The sequence below is a fragment of the Pseudophryne corroboree genome, chromosome 10, assembly GCF_028390025.1.
Source record: "Pseudophryne corroboree isolate aPseCor3 chromosome 10, aPseCor3.hap2, whole genome shotgun sequence".
Classification (NCBI taxonomy): domain Eukaryota; kingdom Metazoa; phylum Chordata; class Amphibia; order Anura; family Myobatrachidae; genus Pseudophryne; species Pseudophryne corroboree.
In genome coordinates, this window is record NC_086453.1 from 226,729,633 (window position 1) to 226,754,992 (window position 25,360).

The window sequence follows — 25,360 nt, forward strand, 5'->3', positions numbered from 1 at the left end:
GGAGCTTGGGCTAACGAACTTGGTGATATCTAATTACCGATGTGCATTCTTAAACACTGCAGATTGCGGTTTATAAGGGTTGAGTAATCCCTTTTTAGCAGCTGCTCTAAGATAGGTGTGCTAAATACTATATTAACATTGGCTTAAAAGTGGTTATTAGCCCAAATCAGCCTTAGCGCTGATTTTTGTTTGTTATGTGCAGAATTGGACAGTTTTTCCAAACAACCGAAAAAGACTGCCTTGGGGACTTCCCAAGGACAGCTTGTTAAATAACCGCTGTCCCTGTAAGGACTTTTCCATGATATTAGCCAAAAATATTCAAGGCAATATCGCAATTATTGCAATGTAGAGCCCTTAGGGCGGGTTGTAGCAATGGGAAAATGCAGTAAAACCCCTGTTTTTGGGGGTTTTACAGAATTTTCATATGTACTAACCCCTGGCCGCAACATTTTTGCCACGGCGATACCCCATAGAAGCCTATGAGCTTCTTACCACCGGCCGACCCATCCCGCTGCCTCCGCTGCGCCGCTGAATCCCCTCCCCACCGGCATACCTCTGTCTATGCAGCCTGGACCTGGAAGTCAAACTCCTCCTCCTAGCAACACAGCAAGAGGTCCTTACGGCTACAGGGAGGAGGAGGAGGAGGCGCCCAGGACAGCCTGCTGCTGCTTCCCAGCCTGGGAGGAGTGTGGAAAGCCCAGGGATGTGACGGAGACCCCCTGCACACCACCTCACAGGTATCGCAGGGGGCCTCCGTCACCGCATTGCGATGGGCGGCGATGTATTTTAATACATTCCACCCTTAGGTGGACATTTACTAATCAGTGATAAGAGCGGAGAAGTGAGCCAGTGGAGAAGTTGCCCATGGCAACCAATCAGCACTGAAGTAACATCTATATTTTGCATACTATAAAATGATACAGAGCTGCTGATTGTTTGATGGGGAAATTTCTCCACTGGCTTACTTCTCCATTCTTATCACTGCTTAGTAAATGTACCCCTTAGTGTGTTACAGATCTTAATAATACATTCCAATTACTTTATGGATTGTTATCAATCCCGGGGATGTCGGATTGAGGTCAATTTCCTAATACAGATGAGCTATGTTTAAGGAGTCTAACTTCCATGGGGGCAATTCTAGTATTTTTTGCGCTGGTGGCACCTAGATTGCGCCCGACGGAGCAATTCAAGTGTTGCTTTGTTCGGGCGTGCACAGCCGCCGGCCCTGACGTTACTGTTATGTTATTGTCATTTTGACGGGCTGGTAACTAGTTTATTTATAATCAACTTAATTTATTAACAATGTTTTTACTATGTTTTCACACCCTTTTCACATTATTTTGGTATTACCTGAATGTATTAAAGCGCTTTTGGAGCAGTTTTCGTAACAAACTGCTCCAGACCCTTTAATTCTCATTTTTTTAGTAACCAGATCGCAATTACCATACTTATAATGGGAAATGCGACATGCCTTAATTTACTAAAGCTGTAAAAAAAATATTGCAGTGAGCCCTGTGATAATTACGCTAGCTTCAGCTGCAAAGCGGCAGCTCACTTTACAGCACCGAGGTCACAGCAGCAGGGAGCCCCGATGACTGACAGCCCTCCAGGAGCTCCGATCACCAATACCCAGGTGTTGGTGAGTATGATCAGGGATGGGAGGGGTCACGATGGTGAGGCGGGTGCCGGTGGCGATGATGCGGTGGCAGCACATGCGCAGCATATAATCAGGGTAATTTCCACGAAGCCTATTATTGCAGCGCTTATCACTGCAATAATAAGCAAGCATATGTGGGCATTCTGGAGATTGCTAAATTCACCAATTAAGCCACCTCCATAGAAACCTTTGTGGGGCAGCTTTTGTGATCGGAAATAGAGGAATTGCGGCAGATATCGGAGGTATCTGCTGTGGTTCTTAATGTTACATCTGGGGAATACTTCCCTTTTTAGGCGACGGCACTAGACACAGCGCTCTCTCGCTATTAGACTGAGTAGGTTTACCATAAAACCAGCGTAACGTATGCACTATAGAAATAACGGTTATCCACAGTAACACGCAGCGATATATATAGAAGATATTGGTGTTATCCGTGGTAGACAGACAGATGTGGCATCACAGAAATATTACTATCACTAATTATATTTTCCTATTATTAAATGTGGGGTTATGTACAAAATTGATGAGGGTTAGGCAAGAGTTAACTCTCCTTGCATAACCCAGAAGATGTTATTCTAACTTCCTTTACTATTTTGTAAATGGAATCTATTTAAATAATAATAATAATAATAATAATAATAATAATAATAATAATAAAAAATAATGACTTTTGCTGATCCCTGATGATAAGAGATCCGCCGATGACATACCCCCTTCCCCCGTGTATTGCACACACACATGGCTCTCTCAGGTGTAAAGTTATGCAGGCTGCGACCTCCAAGGCAGCTGACGGGCATTGCATGAGCACTGCTATTAGAAGAAGCCGCCTCGGAGTGGAAGAGGGATGTCGTCCGTCGCACACCCCCCTCGCCTCTCCGACTTCCCCTCCCGCTGCCGCCTTTGCTGTTTAAATGGGCCAAGTTGGAGACGCGGCGGAGACGGCGAATGGTGTTTGGTCAGAGAGTCTGTGAACTCCAGTGTGTGACATGTTAGAGGGATCCCCCAACGCAGCCCATACCCCCGAGCGGCAGCACTGCTGGCAGAGAGGCAGGAGGCACCGCGTGTCTCTGCTCTGTCACTGGGAATGATCCCAAGTAACTGTGATTATCAGCAGCACCCCCAGTAATTGGAGCGCCCGGCTGCAGGTGGATGCCACACACAGGACCTCCGGCAAGTTACCTCTGCTGCCCACTTCGCGGAGTGGATTAGCGGCCGGGGTCAGCACAGGGGAGAGCAGGGGGCACGGCGTGCGGGGAGCTGGGGCAGGAGGACACGGGGAGCCCCGGAGTGCAGCCCGCACAGCGGGGGAGGTCGATAGGGGATCAATAAGCAGCATGATGTCTCCGGTGGCTCAGCCCTCTCCAGCATGTCATGTCTCAGCCGGGCTGGGAGGCAGATCGGCAGCGGAGGCGCCGTGCGAGGAGGAGGCTCTGTGAAGCCGGAGACCCGGGGGAAGGAAGCCGCCGCCGCTGCCGCCCGGAGAGCGCAAAGGAGGAGAGAGGCGCAGTGGCCGGGGCAGCCCAGGGACACTATGCCGGCCATCAAGAAGGAGAGACCGGACCGCGAGGAGCTAGTCCTCGCCGCTTTCAACCAGCCCATGGACACTATCCCCGGGTACCTGACCGCTGCCATCCCGGTGGTGACCCCGCACCCCCCGTCCTACCAGCACCTCTTCGCCCCCCACGCTCACCGTGCCTACCTGGGGCTGCATGAGCCCCAGCACCCGCCGCTGCCCGACGACCTGATGCTGGAGAGGTTCTCCTCCATCCCCGACTTCCAGCCCCTCTTTGACCAGGGGGAGCCGTGCATCGAGGTGGAGTGCGGGGAGAACAAGGCTCTGCTCTACATCCAGAAGCTGTGCCAGGGCAGCAAGGGGCCGTCCATCCGCTACCGGGGAGAGTGGCTCACCCCCAACGAGTTTCAGTTTGTCAGCGGACGGGAGACGGCTAAGGACTGGAAGCGGAGCATCAGGCACAAAGGTACCGAGCGGAGCGGCCGGGGGGACGGGGAACTCTTTGCAAAGTTAGGGTAAAGTCTGGCGGCGCCCCCCTGCCCCTGCTGTGCATGCTCCCGCTGCTGGCCGCGTATACCCCCCCTCAGTGCCGGCACAGCAGCAGCCCGCACCAGCTGTAACCCAAGAGCTTGCACTTCAGTCACCTATGTAGCCCCGGCGCCCTGTGATCACCTGCAGCCCAGTGCCATGTGCGGCAGTGACCAGGCGTCATACACGTGTCATGTACATGGATGGGGCATCTGCCATTACCCCCATGTGGTATTTAACCCCTTGGCCCCCGCCAGGCTATTCCGGCTGCCCACAGGTTAATGTGTAACACTTTCGCTGTCACCCCCTCCCCTCCCGTCTTCCTGGCAGTGTAATTTGGGGCGGGGGGTAACATCCAAACCTGGTTATAGGAAGCCTGCAAGGGCTGGTGCTGCTCAGTGACACTCCAGCCCCGCACCTCCCCCTCCGCCTCCTCCTCCCTTCCTCTCCGGTGACCCCGGCTCTCTCTCCGGATGGGGATCTGACACTCGCAGGCCGCTGGGTGGTAGAGGTAAATTGGGGGGGGGGGGATATATACCCCGCACACAGGCCGTGGTCCCCCGCACCGACACCCTTCACCCTCCGGTGCCCTTGGGACAGAGCCAGGCGGCTAAAGTTTCCTAAAGCTGAGGGGAAGGGTGACGTGTGCTAGCTGGGGGGCACTTACCGGTGGGGTGGGGGGGGGTGCTTACTGCAATGTATGGTATTGGGGCTGGGGGTGTCTCGGTAATATAAGGCAATATGGTAAGGTTCTATGAGAGGGGGGTGGGGGGGGGGGGGTTATTATTATCGCAGTATGGAGCAATGTACTAATGCAGGGTAACATTGGCGATCGCATAGATTTATGTGTGGTCAGGGGCACAGTGACTGTGTGTAATATGCCGCTGCTGTGTTATACCCTGTGCACATGCTGATGGCTGGGGCACACACACACACAGATGGGGCAGATTAGGGGAACAGCACATAGCCCGCACTCCGTGCCCCCAGCAGCCAGGGAGCGTGTGTGTCCTCTGCACGGGAGGGAGGGGGTGAGGGCAGACAGGGCAGCGCTAATGAGAGGTCATTACCCCGCACACCCTCCCCGGAGAGCTCTCAGCAGCAGCAGCAGGAGGGGGTGTAACACGATAGAGGGCTGTGCGCTGCCAGTCACTGTGACCCGGGGGCACCTACGAGAGTGGGTGGGCGCTCTGCTATGCCAAGTATTGAGAGTATCTGTAGCATTCCCGACTCACGCACCCTGGAAATCCGCAGATCTCGTACTGTGAGTGTAGGGAACTCCTACCTCAGGGACACACACCACCCACCACTCATCAGCTTTCTCGGTTACTCTGTGTTAGTTTGTGTTTACATTATGTCTGGACATTTGTAACTTGCTGTCTGACTTCCTGCAGTTATGTCAGTGGGGTTACAGTCACTGTGTGTACCGCAAATGTGAGTTTATGTCCCTGGTCTATGTGTGCATGGATGTGCCCTGTGTAGAGTTTGGGTGTGTGCGTGTGATTCCCACCTGTCACCTCCCCTGCGTGTCAGTGTCACTGTGTTCCTGTGTATCAGTGTCCTGCATTAGTGCTAGGTGGGACACCAGTGGGCTGCCCCTTATCTGCTGACTGCTGTCTCTCTGTGCACAGCCTGCAGCTCATCATCATCTTGTCTCCTCTCTCTTTCATGTGCTGCTCCCAGGCAAAAGTCTGAAGACTCTTATGTCCAAAGGAATCTTACAGGTACATCCTCCAATCTGTGATTGCCCTGGGTGTCGAATTTCGTCTCCAGTGGTAAGATTATTGCTCAGACTCTGTTTTGGCTCCTCTCTCTGCATCATTTCACAAAGGCTGTTTGGTCAGGGGCTCTGACACGAGTGTGCTCACTGTCTGTGCGCTGCCTGACTGACAGATGTTAGGGTTTGGGTTCTTTTTGCATTTCATAAGCAAAGCATTTTCTCTTGGCTTCAGTGATCACGTCCAGCTATTCCATACAGGAACTGGTGGCTGATTCATGTACAGTTTGTGTAGTCATTTATTATGTGTTGTGTGTTGTTTTTATTTATTTGTTTTAGTGGATTACAGTCCATGCATAATATTATGTAAATCTGAATAGTAAAAGTTAACTGTGACTTTTGGACTTAAACTGCATCATCAATCAGCTATGTGGTATTCCTATGGACAGTGGTTTTACCGTATATATTGTTTCATTACCAACTTTCATTTTAAAGCAAATATAATAATAATTATTATTATTATTATTATCATCATCATTATCATCATCATTATCAGGTACTAGTAACATGCGTGAGGTTCTGTTCTCCAGCAATTTCATATCCTCACTAATGGTACAGAATAAGTAATTTGTAATGATATTGATGGAATGCCCGTTGTAGACATTACTTCATTGATTTATGAAGACAGCAGGTTATTACTCCTCTTTGTCAGAGGCCAGGCTGCCATTGCAGCGCGATGCGTCGCCGGTTGCCCTGGAAGAGAAGAGGTGGGTCAGGAATGGGGTCTTCTCAGCAACAGTGAAAGTTATTGTAGACTCTTTGCCTGAGTTTAATATTTCCATTCTAACTAAATTACTGAATCATCATTAATCTAGTCTCCTCCCTGTTGAAAGGTTACCGATGGGGCTCTTTTAAACCAAGACAGCCCTGTTTAGTTAATTAAATAATTGGTTAACTAGAAAAATGAAACAATACTGTAAGTAATGTACTGGCTGTGGAAAGGTATGCTCTTCCTACCTAGCCAGTCACCTGTAATACCTCCAGATTGTGCAGTGCAAAGCGATACAATGATACGGTTTATATGGGAAAAAGGTCCCTTATGTAGAATCATTTTTCTTGGGCGTCATACTGTATGACTCCCGCTGCATTGCCCTAATCACTGACCCTCCGCTTAGGTGCCATTATCCGGTCCTGAGCTGCCGCACTGCTATGAAGTAGTGGGGAGACCAAGAGCAGCAGTTTCTATGTACAACAGATAGGGGGGAATATGCCGTCCAACAGGACTGGTTGTTAGATGTAAAAATAGATATACCAGTAGAAATACCAGGGTAGGGGCAAATGTACACCTTAACGAAGTCACCCAATTTACCATCTCAATGTGTGTCTTATGCTAGGTACACACTTTGTAATTAGCGGCCCGATAATTGTATAGGTGTGTATGTAGGAGTCTTAGCCGATAAACGACTTAAAATGCTCCTGTAAACGGTCCGATCGGAAGGTCAAATTTTATGAGCAGTTTAAGATGCTGACCCTGCAAACAGGTGAAGAACGCAGTGGACTAGAAAGAGCTCCGTGTGTATGAGGTACACACTGATCAAATAATTGCTCAGAGGATCGCAGCATGATCTGCTGAGTGCCCGGCATAGTATGACCAGGCTTTAGAAGGAACACTGACGTGTCCTCACAGTTTGTAGTTCTTTTTCCTTTTCCTTTTCTTTAAAGTAAAAAAACAAAACCCTGTAAACCTGCTCATGCTGGTCCTGTCCCCAGTAATGTGGAACCACCAGCTGGTCCTGTGGATTTATCTCTGGCTTTTATCTTGAGGTATGATCTAACCTTAGCAACCGACAGCCAGAGCTGGAGGAGATAAAAAACGTAACGAAAGGGAATTAATGGCGAGGAACAGTAAAATCAATGAAATCCTATAGGCAGACGGAAGAAATTAGTCAAAAAGACAATTTTGCAGGATCAAATGGCAGTTTCATTGATATCACTGTTTTATTACCTGAGCTGAATGCATTTTATAATGTAATATATTTGGAGACTTTAAAGGGCCCATTTATAAGCGCTGATGTGTCGGTTTTGTGATTTTCTTTTTTCTTTTTCTTTTTGTAAGCACTGCTTTGGGTCAGATTAATCTTTTTCTGTAGTAACTCGGGTTTAACATGCTGATGTCTCTAGCAGATATTTTATTTACATATTGTAATGCTTAGGATCAGAAAGCCTGATTCAGAGGTGGTAGCAATTTGCGCTGCACATTTATTCTAATGCTGCGGCTGATGGTCTTAATGTGACACCCACTGGCTGCGGTGCTAACCTCCTCCTCCAATGGTCGCATCGTCAAACCTTGCCCCAACCTTATGCAGGTGCAGATTCTCCATCTGAACATGGCCGCCATGGTGTCAGTACAACTACATCTTTAGATGAAGCCACTGACCACGACACGCCCGTGTCTGAGTAGCCACCTCCCTGTTACACCCGCTAACGCTCACCGAAATTGCATGTATTTGCGTCTTTGTTGGGTGTCCATCAGGACGCATGCACATTGCAACTCTGACACGTGCACAATGAATTGGCCACTTACATCCAACATCCCCTCTGCATCTACCTCTGAATGAAGCCCAGTGTGTGTGGTGATGGAATGGGTTTGTTGGGTCGACCCTATTTAGGTTGACCACTATTGGTCAACATGCACTAGGTTGACATGGAAAAGGTCGACATGGAAAAATGTTGACATGTTACATGGAAAAATGTTGACATGTTTTTGTTTGTTTTTTGGTGTTGTTTTCTTTGAAGTGACCAGGAACCCCAATTAGTGCACCATGTCCCCTCGCATGGCTCGCTTCGCTCGCCATGCTTCGGGCAAGAGGGCTTGCTCCACTACCGCTTAGCTCGGCACAGGTTACTGTTCCCAATCATAGTCCACGTGGATCGTAAAGTATGAAAAAGTTCAAAAAATGATTTTTTTTGTGTGTGAAACTCATGTCGAACTAATGCATATCGAGCAATAGTGGTCGACCTATTGACTGTCGACCTAAGGACCGTATCCCGTGGTGATGATAAAGTGTATACACACTTGAGGCAGACATTTTTTGGGTTCAATGGATGGCTGTTCATGGGAGTGTACTATCAAGTCACCAAGAACTGGTTCCGGTATGAATGGTCGACCATGTTATGGCCGACAGTCAGGTCGACCACTATTGGTCGACATTGGCATGGTCGACATGGACAAAATGTCGACACATGAAGATGGTCGACACATGAAAGGTCGATACATGAAAAGGTCGACATGAGTTTTTTTTTTCTTTTTTTGGTGTCATTTTTTGCGTAAAGTGACGGGGAAACCCAATTAGTGCACCGCTTCCCCGCGAGCAAATTCGGGCAAGGTGCCTCGCTCCGCTGCGCTCTGCACAGATTACTGTTCCCAATTATAGTCCACGTGGATCGTAAGGTATGGAAAAGTTCCACAAAAGAAAAAAAATGTGAAAAACTCATGTCGACCTTTTCATGTGTCCATGTCGACCACGTCAATGTTGACCAATAGTGGTCGACCTAATGACTGTCGACTATAACATAGTCGACCATCCAAACGGATACCCCAAGAACTAGTGTTATCACTGAGGCATGAGGTACAAAATTCCTTACGTCTTTAGTGATATCACTGGATTGTAATTCATTGAAAAGCTTGATACTTCACTCATCCTGTCACGGGTAGATGAGAAATTAATGTTGTTGGCATTTTTTTTTTTTTTCAATAAAATAAAACTTAAAGCAGCATTTGTAATGTTCTTGCAGATGCAAATAATTTGTCTTGACTAAATATACAAAATAAGGGCATTATTAGGACCCATCTTGATGTGTGTACAGCACCTCACTTACCGTATGTTTGAGGTCTATAGTCTTGTTGTAGAATGTGCATCTGACCTGTAGAATTTCAATGTTTCTCCATTGCCACATTACATTCTGAGCCAGCTAAAGACTTGCTGCATTGGTCCACTTCCCCCTCATCTGCTGTACACTCTGTGCTAATTAGGGGGCTAAGTATGTTTATTTTGTGCTATGTAGCTCCTATTAACTTGTGGCAAAAGAGATAAAAAAATATAGATATGATATGAAACAAATTGTATAGCTGTATATTAAATGTCTGTATGAATAGTGGGTTACATGTGTTTGTTACTTCATACTAGATATTTATTTCCATCATTTTTATTAGTAGGTTCTTTTTATTTTATTTAATATTACATGCATATGAGATGAGTATTTTGCCGACTGCTTTTAGGTGATCCTTCACTAGCTTCTAGGTAATTAGAGACCTTCTATAACCATACTTCTAGGTAATGGTAAACAATCAGTTTCTGTAAATGATAACCTGACATCCAAATCTTTGTGGTTTTATATACGGCTCCACTTAACAATAGATTCTGCCCTGGGTGAGGGCTTTCTAATAGGTCAGTAAAGTGGCACAGTGGGTAGCATTGCTGCTCAAAGCACTGAGCTTATGGGCACACTCCCAGGGTTTCCTCCCACACTCCAAAGAGATGCTGGCAGGTTAACTGGTTTATTACTAAAAACGTATTATCCGTAGTGTGTAGGATAGAGAACCATAGATTGTAATATCCATTGGGGCGAGGACTGATAGGGATGATTACATATTCTTTGTAAAGTGCTTCCTAACATGTAGGTGCTATGTGGATAGGTAATTAAAATCATAAACCCAAGGTCTGTAGCCTGTGGATGTCCAGATTTTGTTGAACTACAAGCCCCAGCATGCTCTTCCAGCCAGAGGCATGGTTTGATTTAAAGTACTGTTTTCTAGTGAGTCTTGCCCTGGTTGAGGGATTTGCAGTCTGTGGGGGGAATTCAAATGTTTGAAAAGTCAGTTGGGTGTCTAGTAGATAGGAAAAAACAGATACCCAACTGACTTTTCAAACATTTAAATTCCCCCCAGAGTCTCTGTAGGTGCTACAATAGGATCACTGGGTCCACTCTATTCTTACTACTACCTCTGTTTCAATGGGATCCGGTCTCCAGGTCGACAGTAACTAGGCCGACAGGTCAAAAGGTCAACATGACGTTTTCCCAATTAATTTTTAATTTTTTTAATTTTTTTTGTTGCCCTTTTTCATACTCAACGATCCACGCGCACTACGACTGGAAACAGTAACCTGTGCCGAGCGCAGCGAGGCACCTAGCCCGATGCATGGCGAGCGAAGCGAGCGCAGCGAGGGGACACTGTGCACTAATTGGTGGTTCCCGGTCACTGTATGGAGAAAACACCAAAAAAATATAAAAAACTCATGTCGACCTACAGACCCTGTCGACCTAGTTACTGTCAACCTTTCATACCACACCTGTTTCAGAAGTCACCATAATATGTGTGAATTGTACAGAGCATTAAAACAAAACCTAAAATACTTTCTATGGACCTCATTCAGTAAGGATTACAAATTCTGTTATTTAGCAAAATCTGCAATCCTTGGACTCGCATGCTGGGGGCCGTGAATTGTAGGGCAAGGCCGCCCAGCATGCTACCTGCCACCCCCCATCTGCGACCACGCACTAATTGTGATCGAGCCGCAATTAGTGCGCGGTCACAGAAATTATGGAAGCCTTCTGGCGGTGTACCCTGGCTATGACGGCAGGAGGCCCACCTCAATCTTTTCGATCGGAGCAGCTGCGGGTGACATCACGCAACCCCCCTGACAACGCTGCAGCCATGCCCCCGTTTGTAAGCTGCCACCTCCGCCGCAACAATACGTTTCCAAGACGAACACCTCTGCCTGTCAATCAGGCAGAGGCATTCGCAAATACTGTGGGGCACCTGCATTAAATGCGGGCGCATGAGCAGGCCGGGACCTGCGCATGCACCCGCGGGGCAAACATAATTATTGCGGTTGGATCACACACGTGATACATACGCATGTGGCGAAATAGATGAGAGAGGACACGTGTAATGTAAGGATAGGACAAGATTAAGCTCTTCTTTAACCCTTTAATGCAATGACACTGGCACTGATAGAGTGCACCTGTCATCCTATACATTGCTTGCAGTTGTAACTCTGTTTTATGCCAATAAGTGACTTGATTCTATGCTTTGTATTTTTTGGATTATTATATACCAATTATTTAACAACAAAGAAATAGAAAGATGAATTGCCACTCCTGTCAGAGACTATTGATTGTAGATTTTACAAGAGCTGAATCTATTGTAGAGGAATAGCACCCTAAATTAATAACTACTTTCTACAGGCACTTCCCTACTTTCCCTCACTCAGACTGTCAACAGTTAGTGTGAAACTGATATTACATATAAATGTTACTTACGTGAACCTCAGACAGTGATGTTTGGAGGCTGACTATGCCAAAGATGGAAATATGTCCTGCAGGTCATTGGCCTTGTTCAGCATTATGTTGTCCTTTGTTATTACCCTTAGAACGTAGCATTACTACACAGTGCTGGGGTAAAGGGTTTTATTCCGTCTAGGAAGTTATATGTGTGAAGTTTGTATGTTCTCTATATGCTTGCATGCTTTTTTTTTGTTGTCCAGGTGCTCTGGTTTCCTTCCACTTTTCAAATACATGCTGGCATATTACTTGGCTTCTCACAAACATATAAATGTGTGGGAGGGAATTTAGCGGTCTATTAAGGGACTGTTAATGCTTCATATAACCTAATGAGAGGGTTGGGTATGATATGTCAACATTAATCACATAGACAGTGATGACATGTCAACATGTTAGAATGTCGACATATTGTCCCTGGTGACCCAGCAGTGACTTATACCACTTTTACACTCGCACTCCCGGGTCACTCCCGGGATGCTTCCCGGCATGCATCCCGGGATGCATTCCCGGGACTGACCCCTTTCACACTGCATTAAGACCTGGGATCGACCCGGGACAGCCCCATTTACACTGATCCCGGGATATCCCTGCAAATGCATTAGTATGTCATTAGAAATGGCCTTGGGCTCAGAAAAGATGACATCAGCTTTTCTGAGCCCAAGAAAGCTCCAATCCAAGTCCTTTTAACAGTCCCGGGATAGTGAATCCCGGGACGGACCCTTTCACACTACACAGCTTCCCGGGACGGTCCCGGGTTCAACCCTGCTTTTGACCTGGGATGAAATCCCGGGATGCTCGTCCCGGGAAATTGTCCATGTACCCATTTACACTGAGAAGAATCCCGGGATGATGCGCGTTCACGTGCAATATCCCGGGATTTTCCTGCGAGTGTAAAAGGGGTATTACCTGCTCCAGACACCTTCAGCAGGGTCTTCCACGTCCTGGCAGTCATATGATTGTTACTTCCTGGTCAGATCCTTTGGTATTCTGGTATTTCTCCCCTGTTCCTAACCCTAATAACTATCTCTGCCCCTGACCCTCCCTCTAGTTCCTAATACTAATCTCCCCCCCCCCCCCCCCACCCCCAGTCTAACCCTATCCCTAACATTCTTACAATGTCAACATTTTACCTGTTGCAATTCAGAGAAAGTGTAGACATAACTGTTGACTACATCTCCTATGGAGAGGTTAACTCTAGAAAAACAAATCTGATTCCTCAATGTGAAAACCCGTGTGGGGTCTTCGAACTTAGTTCCGCTGCACACTAATACCATTTCAGTGTGGCATTGGCTTTACCCGTCAGTGGGGTTCAGAAAACCCTTACAGGCATCACTGAATGGCTGCATTCACATAGTACTTCCTTCTTTCATTAGCAGCGTTGTACCCCTTTCACGTCGCTGCTTCGACCTGGGTTATTGCCAGGTTGACCCGGTCGACATTTCAATCCAGGTAGGCACCTGGGTTGAACTTAGGAGCAACCTGGGTTACTTGTCGGTGTGAACGAGTATCTGGGTCATCTGATCCGGATCTCGTTCACAGTGTAGGGAGAGCAGGGTTTCCCGGCACCAGAAGTTGAGGTCATCTCCAAGTGCCGGCAGAAGAGTGCCCGTGTGTAGTGTAAACGGTGCCAACCCAGGAATAACCCGTTGGAGCCCTGGTCTGAAAGGGGTCTGACCATGGGGGTAATTCCAAGTTGATCGCAGCAGAATTTTTTTTAGCAGTTGGGCAAAACCATGTGCACTGCAGGGGAGACAGATTTAACATGTGCAGAGAGAGTTAGATTTGGGTGGGGTGTGTTCAATCTGCAATCTAATTTACAGTGTAAAAATAAAGCAGCCAGTATTTACCCTGCACAGAAACAAAATAACCCACCCAAATCTAACTCTCACTGCACATGTTATATCTGCCTCCTCTGCAGTGCACATGGTTTTGCCCAACTGCTAAAAAAATTCCTTCTGCGATCAACTTGGAATTACCCCCATGATTGAAACAGTGTGTTCCGAATCAATTGTCAGACCTGGGATTTTGCCATTAAAGGAGTATTAGGCAGAGGAGCAGGGTTTTTCACAAAGGAGCCCAGTCATGGTAAATAGCGACGGTACATCATCATGGATCGCTGTGATATGCATCTATATACATGCTACTTACCACAAGGCACTGCCACACATGGTAGACTCCTGTAACTGTAAACTCCAATGGCAAGGACTGATGTGATGATGATAATTTCTGGAGATTATTTTGGAAAAATATCTTACCGTCACATTAGCGAAATTCCTACTAGTTATTCACAGATGGTGGGAGAGAGACCAATAACTGATGCTCACAGTAAATATTTACCTACGGAAATTATTGCTAGGCAAAGTTAAGGCAAATTATTTTCAATCTATGTAGAAAAAAAAAGTTTCAAATTATTATTATTTTCTCTATCGTCCTAGTGGATGCTGGGGTTCCTGAAAGGACCATGGGGAATAGCGGCTCCGCAGGAGACAGGGCACAAAAGTAAAGCTTTCCGATCAGGTGGTGTGCACTGGCTCCTCCCCCTATGACCCTCCTCCAAGCCAGTTAGATTTTTGTGCCCGGCAGAGAAGGGTGCAATTCTAGGTGGCTCTCCTAAAGAGCTGCTTAGAGAAAGTTTAGCTTAGGTTTTTTACTTTACAGTGAGTCCTGCTGGCAACAGGATCACTGCAACGAGGGACAGAGGGGAGAAGAAGTGAACTCACCTGCGTGCAGGATGGATTGGCTTCTTGGCTACTGGACATCAGCTCCAGAGGGACGATCACAGGTACAGCCTGGATGGTCACCGGAGCCTTGCCGCCGGCCCCCTTGCAGATGCTGAAGTAAGAAGAGGTCCAGAATCGGCGGCAGAAGACTCCTCAGTCTTCTAAAGGTAGCGCACAGCACTGCAGCTGTGCGCCATTTTCCTCTCAGCACACTTCACACAGCAGTCACTGAGGGTGCAGGGCGCTGGGAGGGGGGCGCCCTGGGAGGCAAATGAATACCTATTTTGGCTAAAAATACCTCACATATAGCCTCCGGAGGCTATATGGAGATATTTAACCCCTGCCAGAATCCGTTAAGAGCGGGAGACGAGGCCGCCGAAAAAGGGGCGGGGCCTATCTCCTCAGCACACAGCGCCATTTTCCCTCACAGAAAGGCTGGAGGGAAGGCTCCCAGGCTCTCCCCTGCACTGCACTACAGAAACAGGGTTAAAACAGAGAGGGGGGGCACTAATTTGGCGATATGCTTATATATATTAAGATGCTATAAGGGAAAACACTTATTTAAGGTTGTCCCTATATAATTATAGCGTTTTTGGTGTGTGCTGGCAAACTCTCCCTCTGTCTCTCCAAAGGGCTAGTGGGTCCTGTCCTCTATCAGAGCATTCCCTGTGTGTGTGCTGTGTGTCGGTACGTGTGTGTCGACATGTAGGAGGACGATGTTGGTGAGGAGGCGGAGCAATTGCCTGTAATGGTGATGTCACTCTCTAGGGAGTCGACACCGGAATGGATGGCTTATTTAGGAAATTACGTGATAATGTCAACACGCTGCAAGGTCGGTTGACGACATGAGACGGCCGACAAATACCGGTCCAGACGTCTCAAAAACACCGTCAGGGGTTTTAAAACGCCCGTTTACTTTAGTCGGTCGACACAGACACAGACAGGGACACTGAATCCAGTGTCGACGGTGAATAAACAAACGTATTCCTTATTAGGGCCACACGTTAAAGGCAATGAAGGAGGTGTTACATATTTCTGATACTACAAGTACCACAAAAGAGGGTATTATGTGGGATGTGAAAAAACTACCATAGTTTTTCCTGAATCAGATAAATTAAATAAAGTGTGTGATGATGCGTGGGTTCCCCCCGATAGAAAATTATGGGCGGTATACCCTTTCCCGCCAGAAGTTAGGGCGCGTTGGGAAACACCCCTTAAGGTGGATAAGGCGCTCACACGCTTATCAAAACAAGTGGCGGTACCGTCTATAGATAGGGCCGTCCTCAAGGACCAGCTGACAGGAGGCTGGAAAAATATCATAAAAAGTATATACACACATACTGGTGTTATACTGCGACCAGCGATCGCCTCAGCCTGGATGTGCAGAGCTGGGGTGGCTTGGTCGGATTCCCTGACTAAAAATAGAGCATTTAAAAGATGCATTTCTATATATGCGAGATGCACAGAGGGATATTTGCACTCTGGCATCATGAGTAAATGCGATGTCCATAACTGCCAAAAGATGTTATGGACACGACAGTGGTCAGGTGATGCAGATTCCAAACGGCACAAAGGTGTATTGCCGTATAAAGGAAGAGGAGTTATTTGGGGTCGGTCCATCGGACCTGGTGGCCACGGCAACTGCTGGAAAATCCACCGTTTTTTACCCTAAGTCACATCTCTGCAGAAAAAGACACCGTCTTTTCAGCCTCAGTCCTCTCGTCCCTATAAGATCATATCTGCCCAGGGATAGAAGAAAGGGAAGAAGACTGCAGCAGGCAGCCCATTCCCAGGAACAGAAGCGTTCCACCGCTTCTGACAAGTTCTCAGCATGGCGCTGAGACCGTACAGGACCCCTGGATCCTACAAGTAGTATCCCAGGGGTACAGATTGGAAGGTCGAGACGTTTCCCCTTCGCAGGCTCCTGAAGTCTGCTTTACCAAGGTCTCCCTCCGACAAGGAGGCAGTATGGGAAAAAATTCACAAGCTGTATTCCCAGCAGGTGATAACTAAATTACCCCTCCTACTACAAGAAAAGGGGTATTATTCCACACTATATTGTGGTACTGAAGCCAGAAGGCTAGGTGAGACTTATTCTAAAAAATTTTTTGAACACTTACAAAGGTTCAAATCAAGATGGAGTCACTCAGAGCAGTGATAACGAACCAGGACTATATAGTGTCCCGGGACATCAGGGATGCTTACCTCTATGTCCCAACATTGCCCTTCTCACTAAGGGTACCTCAGGTTCGTGGTACAGAACTGTCACTATCAGTTTCAGACGCTGCCGTTTGGATTGTCCACGGCACCCCGGGTCTTTACCAAGGTAATGGCCGAAATGATGATTCTTCTTCGAAGAAAAGGCGTCTTAAGTATCCCTTACTTGGACGATCTCCTGATAAGGGCATAGTCCAGGGAACAGTTGGAGGTCGGAGTAGCACTATCTCGGATACTGCTACAACAGCACGGGTGGATTCTAAATATTCCAAAATCGCAGCTGATCCGACGACACGTCTGCTGTGCCTAGGGATGATTCTGGACACAGTCCAGAAAAAGGTGTTTCTCCCGGAAGAGAAAGCCAGGGAGTTATCCGAGCTAGTCAGGAACCTCCTAAAAACAGTGCATCATTGCACAAGGGTCCTGGTAAAAAATGGTGGCTTCCTACGAAGCAATTCCATTCGGCAGATTTCACGCAAGAACTTTTCAGTGGGATCTGCTGGACAAATGGCCCGGATCGCATCTTCAGATGCATCAGCGGATAACCCTATATCCAAGGACAAGGGTGTCTCTCCTGTGGTGGTTATAGAGTGCTCATCTTCTAGAGGGCCGCAGATTCGGCATTCAGGATTGGATGCTGGTGACCACGGAGCCCAGCCCGAGAGGCTGGGGAGCAGTCACACAAGGAAAAAATTTCCAGGGAGTGTGATCAAGTCTGGAGACTTTTCTCCACATAAATATACTGGAGCTAAGGGTAAATTTATAATGCTCTAAGCTTAGCAAGACCTCTGCTTCAAGGTCAGCCGGTATTGATCCAGTGGGAAAAACATCACGGCAGTCGCCCACGTAAACAGACAGGGCGACACAAGAAGCAGGAGGGCAATGGCAAAAACTGCAAGGACTTTTCGCTGGGCGGAAAATCATGTGATAGCACTGTCAGCAGTGTTTCATCCCGGGAATGGAAACTGGGAAGCAGACTTCCTCAGCAGGCACGACCTCCACCCGGAAGAGTGGAAACTTCATCGGGAAGTTTTTTCCACATGATTGTAAACCGTTGGGAAATACCAAAGGTGGACATGATGACGTCCCGTCTGAACAAAAAACGGGACAGGTATTGCGCCAGGTCAAGAGACCCTCAGGCAATAGCTGTGGACGTTCTGGTAACACCGTGGGTGTACCAGTAGGTGTATGTGTTCACTCCTCTGCTTCTCATACCTAAGGTGCTGAGAATTATAAGACGTAGAGGAGTAAGAACTATACTCATGGCTCCGGATTGGCCAAGAAGGACTTGGTACCCGGAACTTCAAGAGATGCTTACAGAGGTCTTATGGCCTCTGCCGCTAAGAAGGGACTTGCTTCAGCAAGTACCATGTCTGTTCCAAGACTTACCGCAGCTGCGTTTGTCGGCATGGCGGTGGAAAGCCGGATCCTAAGGGAAAAAGGCATTCCGGAAGAGGTCATTCCTACCCTGGTCAAAGCCAGAAAGGAGGTGACCGCACAACATTATCACCACATGTGGCGAAAATATGTTGCGTGGTGTGAGGCCAGGAAGGCCCCACAAAGAAATTTCAACTCGGTCGTTTCCTGCATTTCCTGCAAACAGGAGTGTCTATGGGCCTCAAATTGGGGTCCATTAAGGTTCAAATTTCGGCCCTGTCGATTTTCTTCCAGAAAGAATTGGCTTCAGTTCCTGAAGTCCAGAAGTTTGTCAAGGGAGTATTGCATATACAACCCCCTTTTGTGCCTCCAGTGGCACTGTGGGATCTCAACGTAGTTCTGGGATTCCTCAAATCACATTGGTTTAAAACCAGTCAATTCTGTGGATTTGAAGCATCTCACATGAAAAGTGACCATGCTCTTGGCCCTGGCCTGGACCAGGCGAGTGTCAAATTGGTGGTTTTTTCTCAAAAAAGCCCATATCTGTTTGTCCATTCGGACAGGGCAGAGCTGCGGACTCGTCCCCAGTTCTCTCCCTAAGGTGGTGTCAGTGTTTCACCTGAACCAGCTTATTGTGGTGCCTTGCACCTACTAGGGACTTGGAGGACTCCAAGTTGCTAGATGTTGTCAGGGCCCTGAAAATTTGTTCCAGGACGGCTGGAGTCAGGATAACTGACTTGCTGTTATCCTGTATGCACCCAACAAACTGGGTGCTCTTGCTTCTAAGCAGACTATTGCTAGTTGGATGTGTAATACAATTCAGCTTGCACATTCTGTGGCAGGCCTGCCACAGCCAAAATATGTAAATGCCCATTCCACAAGGAAGGTGGGCTCATCTTGGGCGGCTGCCCGAGGGGTCTCGGCTTTACAACTTTGCCGAGCAGCTACTTGGTCAGGGGCAAACACGTTTGCTAAATTCTACAAATTTGATACCCTGGCTAAGGAGGACCTGGAGTTCTCTCATTCGGTGCTGCAGAGTCATCCGCACTCTCCCGCCCGTTTGGGAGCTTTGGTATAATCCCCATGGTCCTTTCAGGAACCCCAGCATCCACTAGGACGATAGAGAAAATAAGAATTTACTTACCGATAATTCTATTTCTCGGAGTCCGTAGTGGATGCTGGGCGCCCATCCCAAGTGCGGATTATCTGCAATACTTGTACATAGTTACAAAAATCGGGTTATTATTGTTGTGAGCCATCTTTTCAGAGGCTCCGCTGCTATCATACTGTTAACTGGGTTTAGATCACAAGTTGTACGGTGTGATTGGTGTGGCTGGTATGAGTCTTACCCGGGATTCAAAATTCCTCCCTTATTGTGTACGCTCGTCCGGGCACAGTACCTAACTGGCTTGGAGGAGGGTCATAGGGGGAGGAGCCAGTGCACACCACCTGATCGGAAAGCTTTACTTTTGTGCCCTGTCTCCTGCGGAGCCGCTATTCCCCATGGTCCTTTCAGGAACCCCAGCATCCACTACGGACTCCGAGAAATAGAATTATCGGTAAGTAAATTCTTCTTATTATTATTATTTTTTTTATCTTCTCGCCTTCTCTGGAAAACAGCATGAAAACTTTGACACACAGTCCTCCTCCTGAGTATTTATCTCCGTCAGCACCCCCTCCCCTCCTTCCGCCTTCCCCCTGTTGGCCACTGTGTGGTTGCTCAGTGTGTTCTTATCTGAGCGGCCCCCTGCCTATAACTGAAGGCTTGATTCTCCAGCTGCGCCCGTAACACGTCCTGTCCCCCTCCCCATGCGGTCAGACCTCACAGCTGTCAGATAAACCGTCTCTCTGTGCTGCCGGGGGAGGGGATCTCCAGAGGAGCTGTCAGACTTGCACACAGATATTCAGCTAACAATTCCCCTTTGAAAGCTCTCAGGAAATGGGCTGGACTCGTATCCCTATGTCTGTTGACTGCGGTTTTAGTGTCAGGGGCGCACCGGGCCCACTACGATGCTCAGCGGCTCACATGGTGCCCAACGGGTGAGGGGACACAGGGGGGAAGCCCAGGCTTCTTTCATAAGCACCTTGTTCTCCTGCCAGGGACCTCCCACCCTCTCCCTTCAGCAGGACCAAGAAACTGTCAGCTTTATGTGCTGGAGTGTGGAAATTGCTCCCCTGCCAAATCCCTGAGATGAATAGGGAGCTTTCTTATTAATAATTGCTATTAGTGGAACGTGTAAGTCCCAGGCTCCGGCTGGCATGGCTCCAGTCACGGAGCTTGTACTCATCCCTGCTATCATCCCTAGCTCACCTGCCATCACAAGGGTTAATGTTTCCCAGCCCACCCTTGTCGCATCCAATTTGTAGTGTCAGGGAGGCTAGAGGGGGTTTAATTAATGTCTGCGCTCTGGTTTGAGGCTGGGTTCATGTGGGCCTTTGGGGTTTCTGTGATTAGGAGAATTGATTTGAAGAGGAAATTACTTGGCGGAGGCGAAGGTGGGGAGGAAGGAGGGTGGATGATAGTGTCGGAGGAACCGAGAGATAATTGAAGGGGATAAGAGGTGCAGGGGGAGGGGGAGAACCGCTTTTGGCGATAGGTATAAGGATCTACGTGAGTAAAGGATAAGTGAGGGTTATAGGGAGGATTTGTGTCCTATAATGGGCAGCATCGTCCTGAATGTCACAAAGCAAATTATATATCCTGGTGTATGGGATTGTTTCAGTCACATACTACAGTTTGTGGTAAGGCAACCTTCAGTTGTTACAGCACTACTAGTCACAGCATGTTTTCCAGCAACATGTTCCACTGTAGTATTGCACAACATCTAGAACTATCTGTATTCTATAATAAACGGTTTTGGTCTAGTCTAATCCTTGTCTTTTGTGACAAAGGGGTCTAGGTATGTTTAGTCGGTATTCATATCTACGTGTTAATTGATATGCATGTTAATTGATCAGCATGTCGACGAACAGTTTTTAGCTTAAGCTAACATTTTCTTCAAGTCATTTTTGTGATGTCGACTACATAACAAAATCCAGAATGTTATCGATGTCATCACAATGCACGTCGACAATCTGACTGCATACCGACTATCGATCGTGGAAAATTGGTGAGAAACTTTGGGGCCATTTATCAATGAGCGATAAAACTCATTGCATATGATAAATGGTGCTCTAGCCAGTCTGCTCCCAACTGTCATTTTTTGAACACATGACCGTTGGTAGCAGATTGGCTGGAGAACCATTTATCATATGCAACAGGTTTTATTGCTCATTGAGCTGATAGGCTGGAGCACCATTTATCATATGCAACAAGTTTTAAATAGCTAAAAATCTATGCAAAATGGGACCCTATATTCCATTCAAAATAAAGCTTGGTGTCATTTATGTAGAGAGGATTATTAGAGTCCTGGTAACAGAAAAATTATCTAATTATACATTTATGATGTTCAGAAAATATTTTCTTCATTGGTTTTGTGTTGCACGTTATTGCACTACATCTCTAGGCGGTGATCTGGCTCTCTGTGTGATTTTAGCATGGACCAGGTTGGATGACTGGTTGCACCGCTCACACCACAGGCTGCCTGGGTCGCTGCTGGGTTTGACCATGGTAGCTACCAGGATCAAATTCCTGGGTGACACAACCTCACAGCCTGGGTAGACCCATTCACACCAAACCTGGACCTGGGTTGCATGGGCAATAATCCAGGTTATAATTTGGTGTGGAAGGGGTATAACATGACAAATGTTTTACCATATATCTGATCGCACAGTGGGCCTAATCTGGAGTTCAAAACAAATATGCACCTGGACAAGCTATACTGTGATGAAAGTGGTGCAAATGCAAGTTTTAATTTTGCATTGGAGGGAAAATACTTTTTCTCCGATTGCATATAACACACAAATACTGTATACACTGAGATTTAGAGTTGGGCTAGGGTCCTTTCCCCACCAACTCAAACCCAACATGGTTTTAGCAAGATTCAGAAATGCAGCTTCTACCTAGACTGGCTCCTGAAACTAAATGCTGCCAGTGGACCATATTTTCAAAGAAGTATTTCCCTTGGGTGGCATATTATATGCATTATTGGGTTATGTACTATTTACCGGTGGGCGGGATGCCAGCTGTCAAGATCGCGACAGCGGCATCCCACCTGCCAGAATGCCAGAGTCTCCTTGCGGGCTCACTGCGCTCGTCACAGGTTCTGTTCTCACTCGATGGGTGTCGTGGACACCCATGAGTGGGAGTAGACCCTGGGCGCCTGGATTCCATTTGTTGGCTGTCGGGATTCCGGCGTCTGTATCCTGATCGCCGGGATCCCGACAGCCGGCAAATTGATTGCATCCCGCATTATTAATGCAGTGACTTGTAGCATCTTCATTTTCAAGCATGCCTATATACGTGAACTGAAACCAGAATGGTTTGGAACATCTGATATATAATTCCGTTTACATATGCTAAGTTCCACCAGGGTAATGTTTAGCTAAAAGTAATTTTTAAACAAGGTAAGATGATTATGGAGGTTCTATAGTTGTGAATAGTACACCCCCTTTCAGTGCTGCAATAGTTTTTGTCCTGACAACGATGGAGCGGGAGATCTTGTGTAATAATTACCTTCCAGGTGGAGGTAGCTGCTTCATTCTGAAAAAGTTTTTGCTTCTACAGTGTGGTGGTACTTGGGAGATTGTATAAACGTTAGCATCATTGCAGAGTATAAATATTCATGGCTGTCTTAATCATAAGTCTCTATTTTTATATTTGGTGCTGCTGCACATTTGCACTTTATCTCTTGTTCTAAATGAGAGCCACAAGTTATCCTAGCTGTCACCACTAGTTCACCCTGTGTGCAGCCATTATGTTGTCACTTGGAGACACAAGTTAAGGCTTTCAATAGCCTGATATGTCTCAGTTTGAACACGGACCCAATAGGTGGTACCCGGGAAGCTGTCTCTGCCTGGTTGCCACGGTAACTGCAGTCCGTGTCTGAAGACAGGAAAGAGCAGGCGTCTCTTATCCCCACTGTCTGGAGCTTCATTGATGGAGTGAGATTAGATGGAAGTAGATAATTGAGGGTCACTGAGCTCTGTCTGACAGGATATCTTCAAGGAGGTTAAAGCACAAACTCCCATCCCATGGTGCATGGATAAAAAAAAAAAAAAAATGGAGAGAAATGTACTTTAGACACCTGAAGTCACTTATTGGGTAATGAGCCAGTTATCTGGAGCGATGCAGAGTACTTCGCAGTAATATAAAAATGATTAGCCTCCATGTCGTTGAAGGCTTATTTAGAAGTTGGGAAACTAGCAGCATAGTAGCAGGTAGGTTAATTGTTCTCTATATACTGCATATTTCCAGCATCCTCTGTTCCCTAAACCACATACATATTCCTGTAAACTGGAGGTATTCAATGTGAAACCCAGAGGAAAAGTTTAATTTTCTCAAAGTTGCTTTGTGATAATGGTTCATGGCCAGCAACATATGAAGGGAATGTTTCTGCATAAAGCATGTGAGCTTTTCTGTATACAGTAGTGTGTATATATAGTACCCTTGTCTCTCGGTAGCACTGTAGCTGGTATGAAGTGCATGAGTAGACCGCTAACCACCTCGCTGATACATTCCTCTACCCTGGCTAGTTTATATGTGTGGGCAACTACTGACTCATGGAGGCTTACAGCAAAGTATATTCTGGTGTGGACACATGCAATGTTGCGTGGTGGGTGTGTTGTGCCAATACAATATATTGAGTGCCAGGCCATCTCTATTCTACATGATTTTCTACTCCAGCACATTACTTGTTTGCCATATGATAAAGGAAAAATATCTACAGCTCCTTAACCACTCCTGCACAGTACTTGGAGTATGACAATGGAATCTAAACTATTTGCATCTTCTTACTAATGCCTTTCTTCACTAACTTAGGGCCTGATTTAGATGGACGCTATTCACTCTCCCATTACATCTTTGTCCGCAGCGACTGCGTGCAATTATACAAATTCTGTAGGAGGCGTCTTGTGTAAAATGACTCCTTCTGTGTGTGCTTCTCTGACCCGCTGTTGCGTCTGAAGTCCCCAGGTTACTCTGAATGTCTGGTGTAATCACGCTGCAGAGTCCAGTAAATCTGCATCGGAAGACGCAGAATCTGGCTTCGGCACGCCTACAAAATGCGGTTGACAATCCTCATTTTGATAAACTCTCCTGCATCTGTACAGCGCAGCATCTACGCATGTGCATATCGCACACCATCGGGAATGTACGTAAACCTGCTCATACACTCAACTCATATGAAGTTACTACACTCCACAAGTGTTTCTCAGAGGTGCATCTCAGTCTCACTCGGCAGCTATCCTCACACAGCTTAGTATAAGTCTTTCTTATTTGCTTTTATCACAGCTCTGCATCTCTATCACAGCTCTCCCTCAGCCACTAACACCTCAGACTTTGGGGCTTCTCTACCACCTGAGCCTTTCCTCATGTTGGTCATCACCCCCTAAGGGCTTCTAGCTTCCTCTTCAGTTTAGCTATTCTGCCTCTGCTATGACCCTTCCTGTTATAGGCTTTTGGGAACTTTTGTGTATGGGGATTCTCCTTCTCTTTAGTCATAATATAGGGCTCTTGTCCCCAATTCATTGTCAATTCTCCACTCTTCATGGACTCTTTACCACTTTGTGTGGTATTTCCCCCTCACCATATAATTTGGGATGACTCTCCCTCTCTAACAGTTTAAGCCACCGGATGACCACAGGTACTGTTCTCTGAGGCCCCGGTGGATTTGCTCCCTTTAGGGATGACCATCAACATGACCCCATGAAGTCATGCCCCCTTTCCTGATTGGTCGGCAGAGTCCCGTCTCCATTGATGGTCATCAGTAGTGTCATTGTTGGATAATTTTCCATTTACATTGACACTATTGATAGAGATCATTAATGGGAAACCCGTCAATAACCATTCCTAGTTCGCCTCTGTTCTCAGTAATAAGAATTACCACAACTCAGTGTCTCCCTCTCCAGCAGACCGTCAATCAAGCAAAAGTTGGCAAAAAATGAACCTCCCCCCAAAAAAATTTGTGTATCTGTTGACCTAACGCATGTTGACCTATACATTGGAACCTGTTTTGATTCTGTGCTGTTCAAGCAGGAGGCGTCTACTTATATAAAACTCCTCCTGCTTCCATGTAAGCAGCAGCAATAGCAACTCCAACCACATCTGAATCATGCCCACTATGTATACTGTACTGCTATGTGAAAGAACAAGCAAATGTTTTAGTAACTGAAAACCATATTTATTCTCT

General features: G+C 46.9%; 1 protein-coding gene across 4 annotated transcripts in view; it reads left to right on the top strand.

Moving 5' to 3' along the window:
• Positions 1 to 2,495: 2,495 nt before the first annotated feature.
• The window catches only part of SAMD11 (sterile alpha motif domain containing 11), a 229,184-nt gene continuing 206,319 nt past the window's right edge, over positions 2,496 to 25,360 (top strand). The window contains exons 1-2 of one of the 4 annotated variants that reach the window (XM_063943120.1): positions 2,496 to 3,636; positions 5,379 to 5,470. In XM_063943120.1, coding sequence (XP_063799190.1) covers positions 3,024 to 3,636; positions 5,379 to 5,470 — 705 coding nt within the window. In that variant the 5' untranslated portion in view covers positions 2,496 to 3,023. Of the gene's footprint in view, positions 3,637 to 4,107; positions 4,210 to 5,378; positions 5,471 to 25,360 lie in introns of those variants that run through there. The other 3 variants (XM_063943121.1, XM_063943122.1, XM_063943123.1) reach the window with 3 other exon arrangements.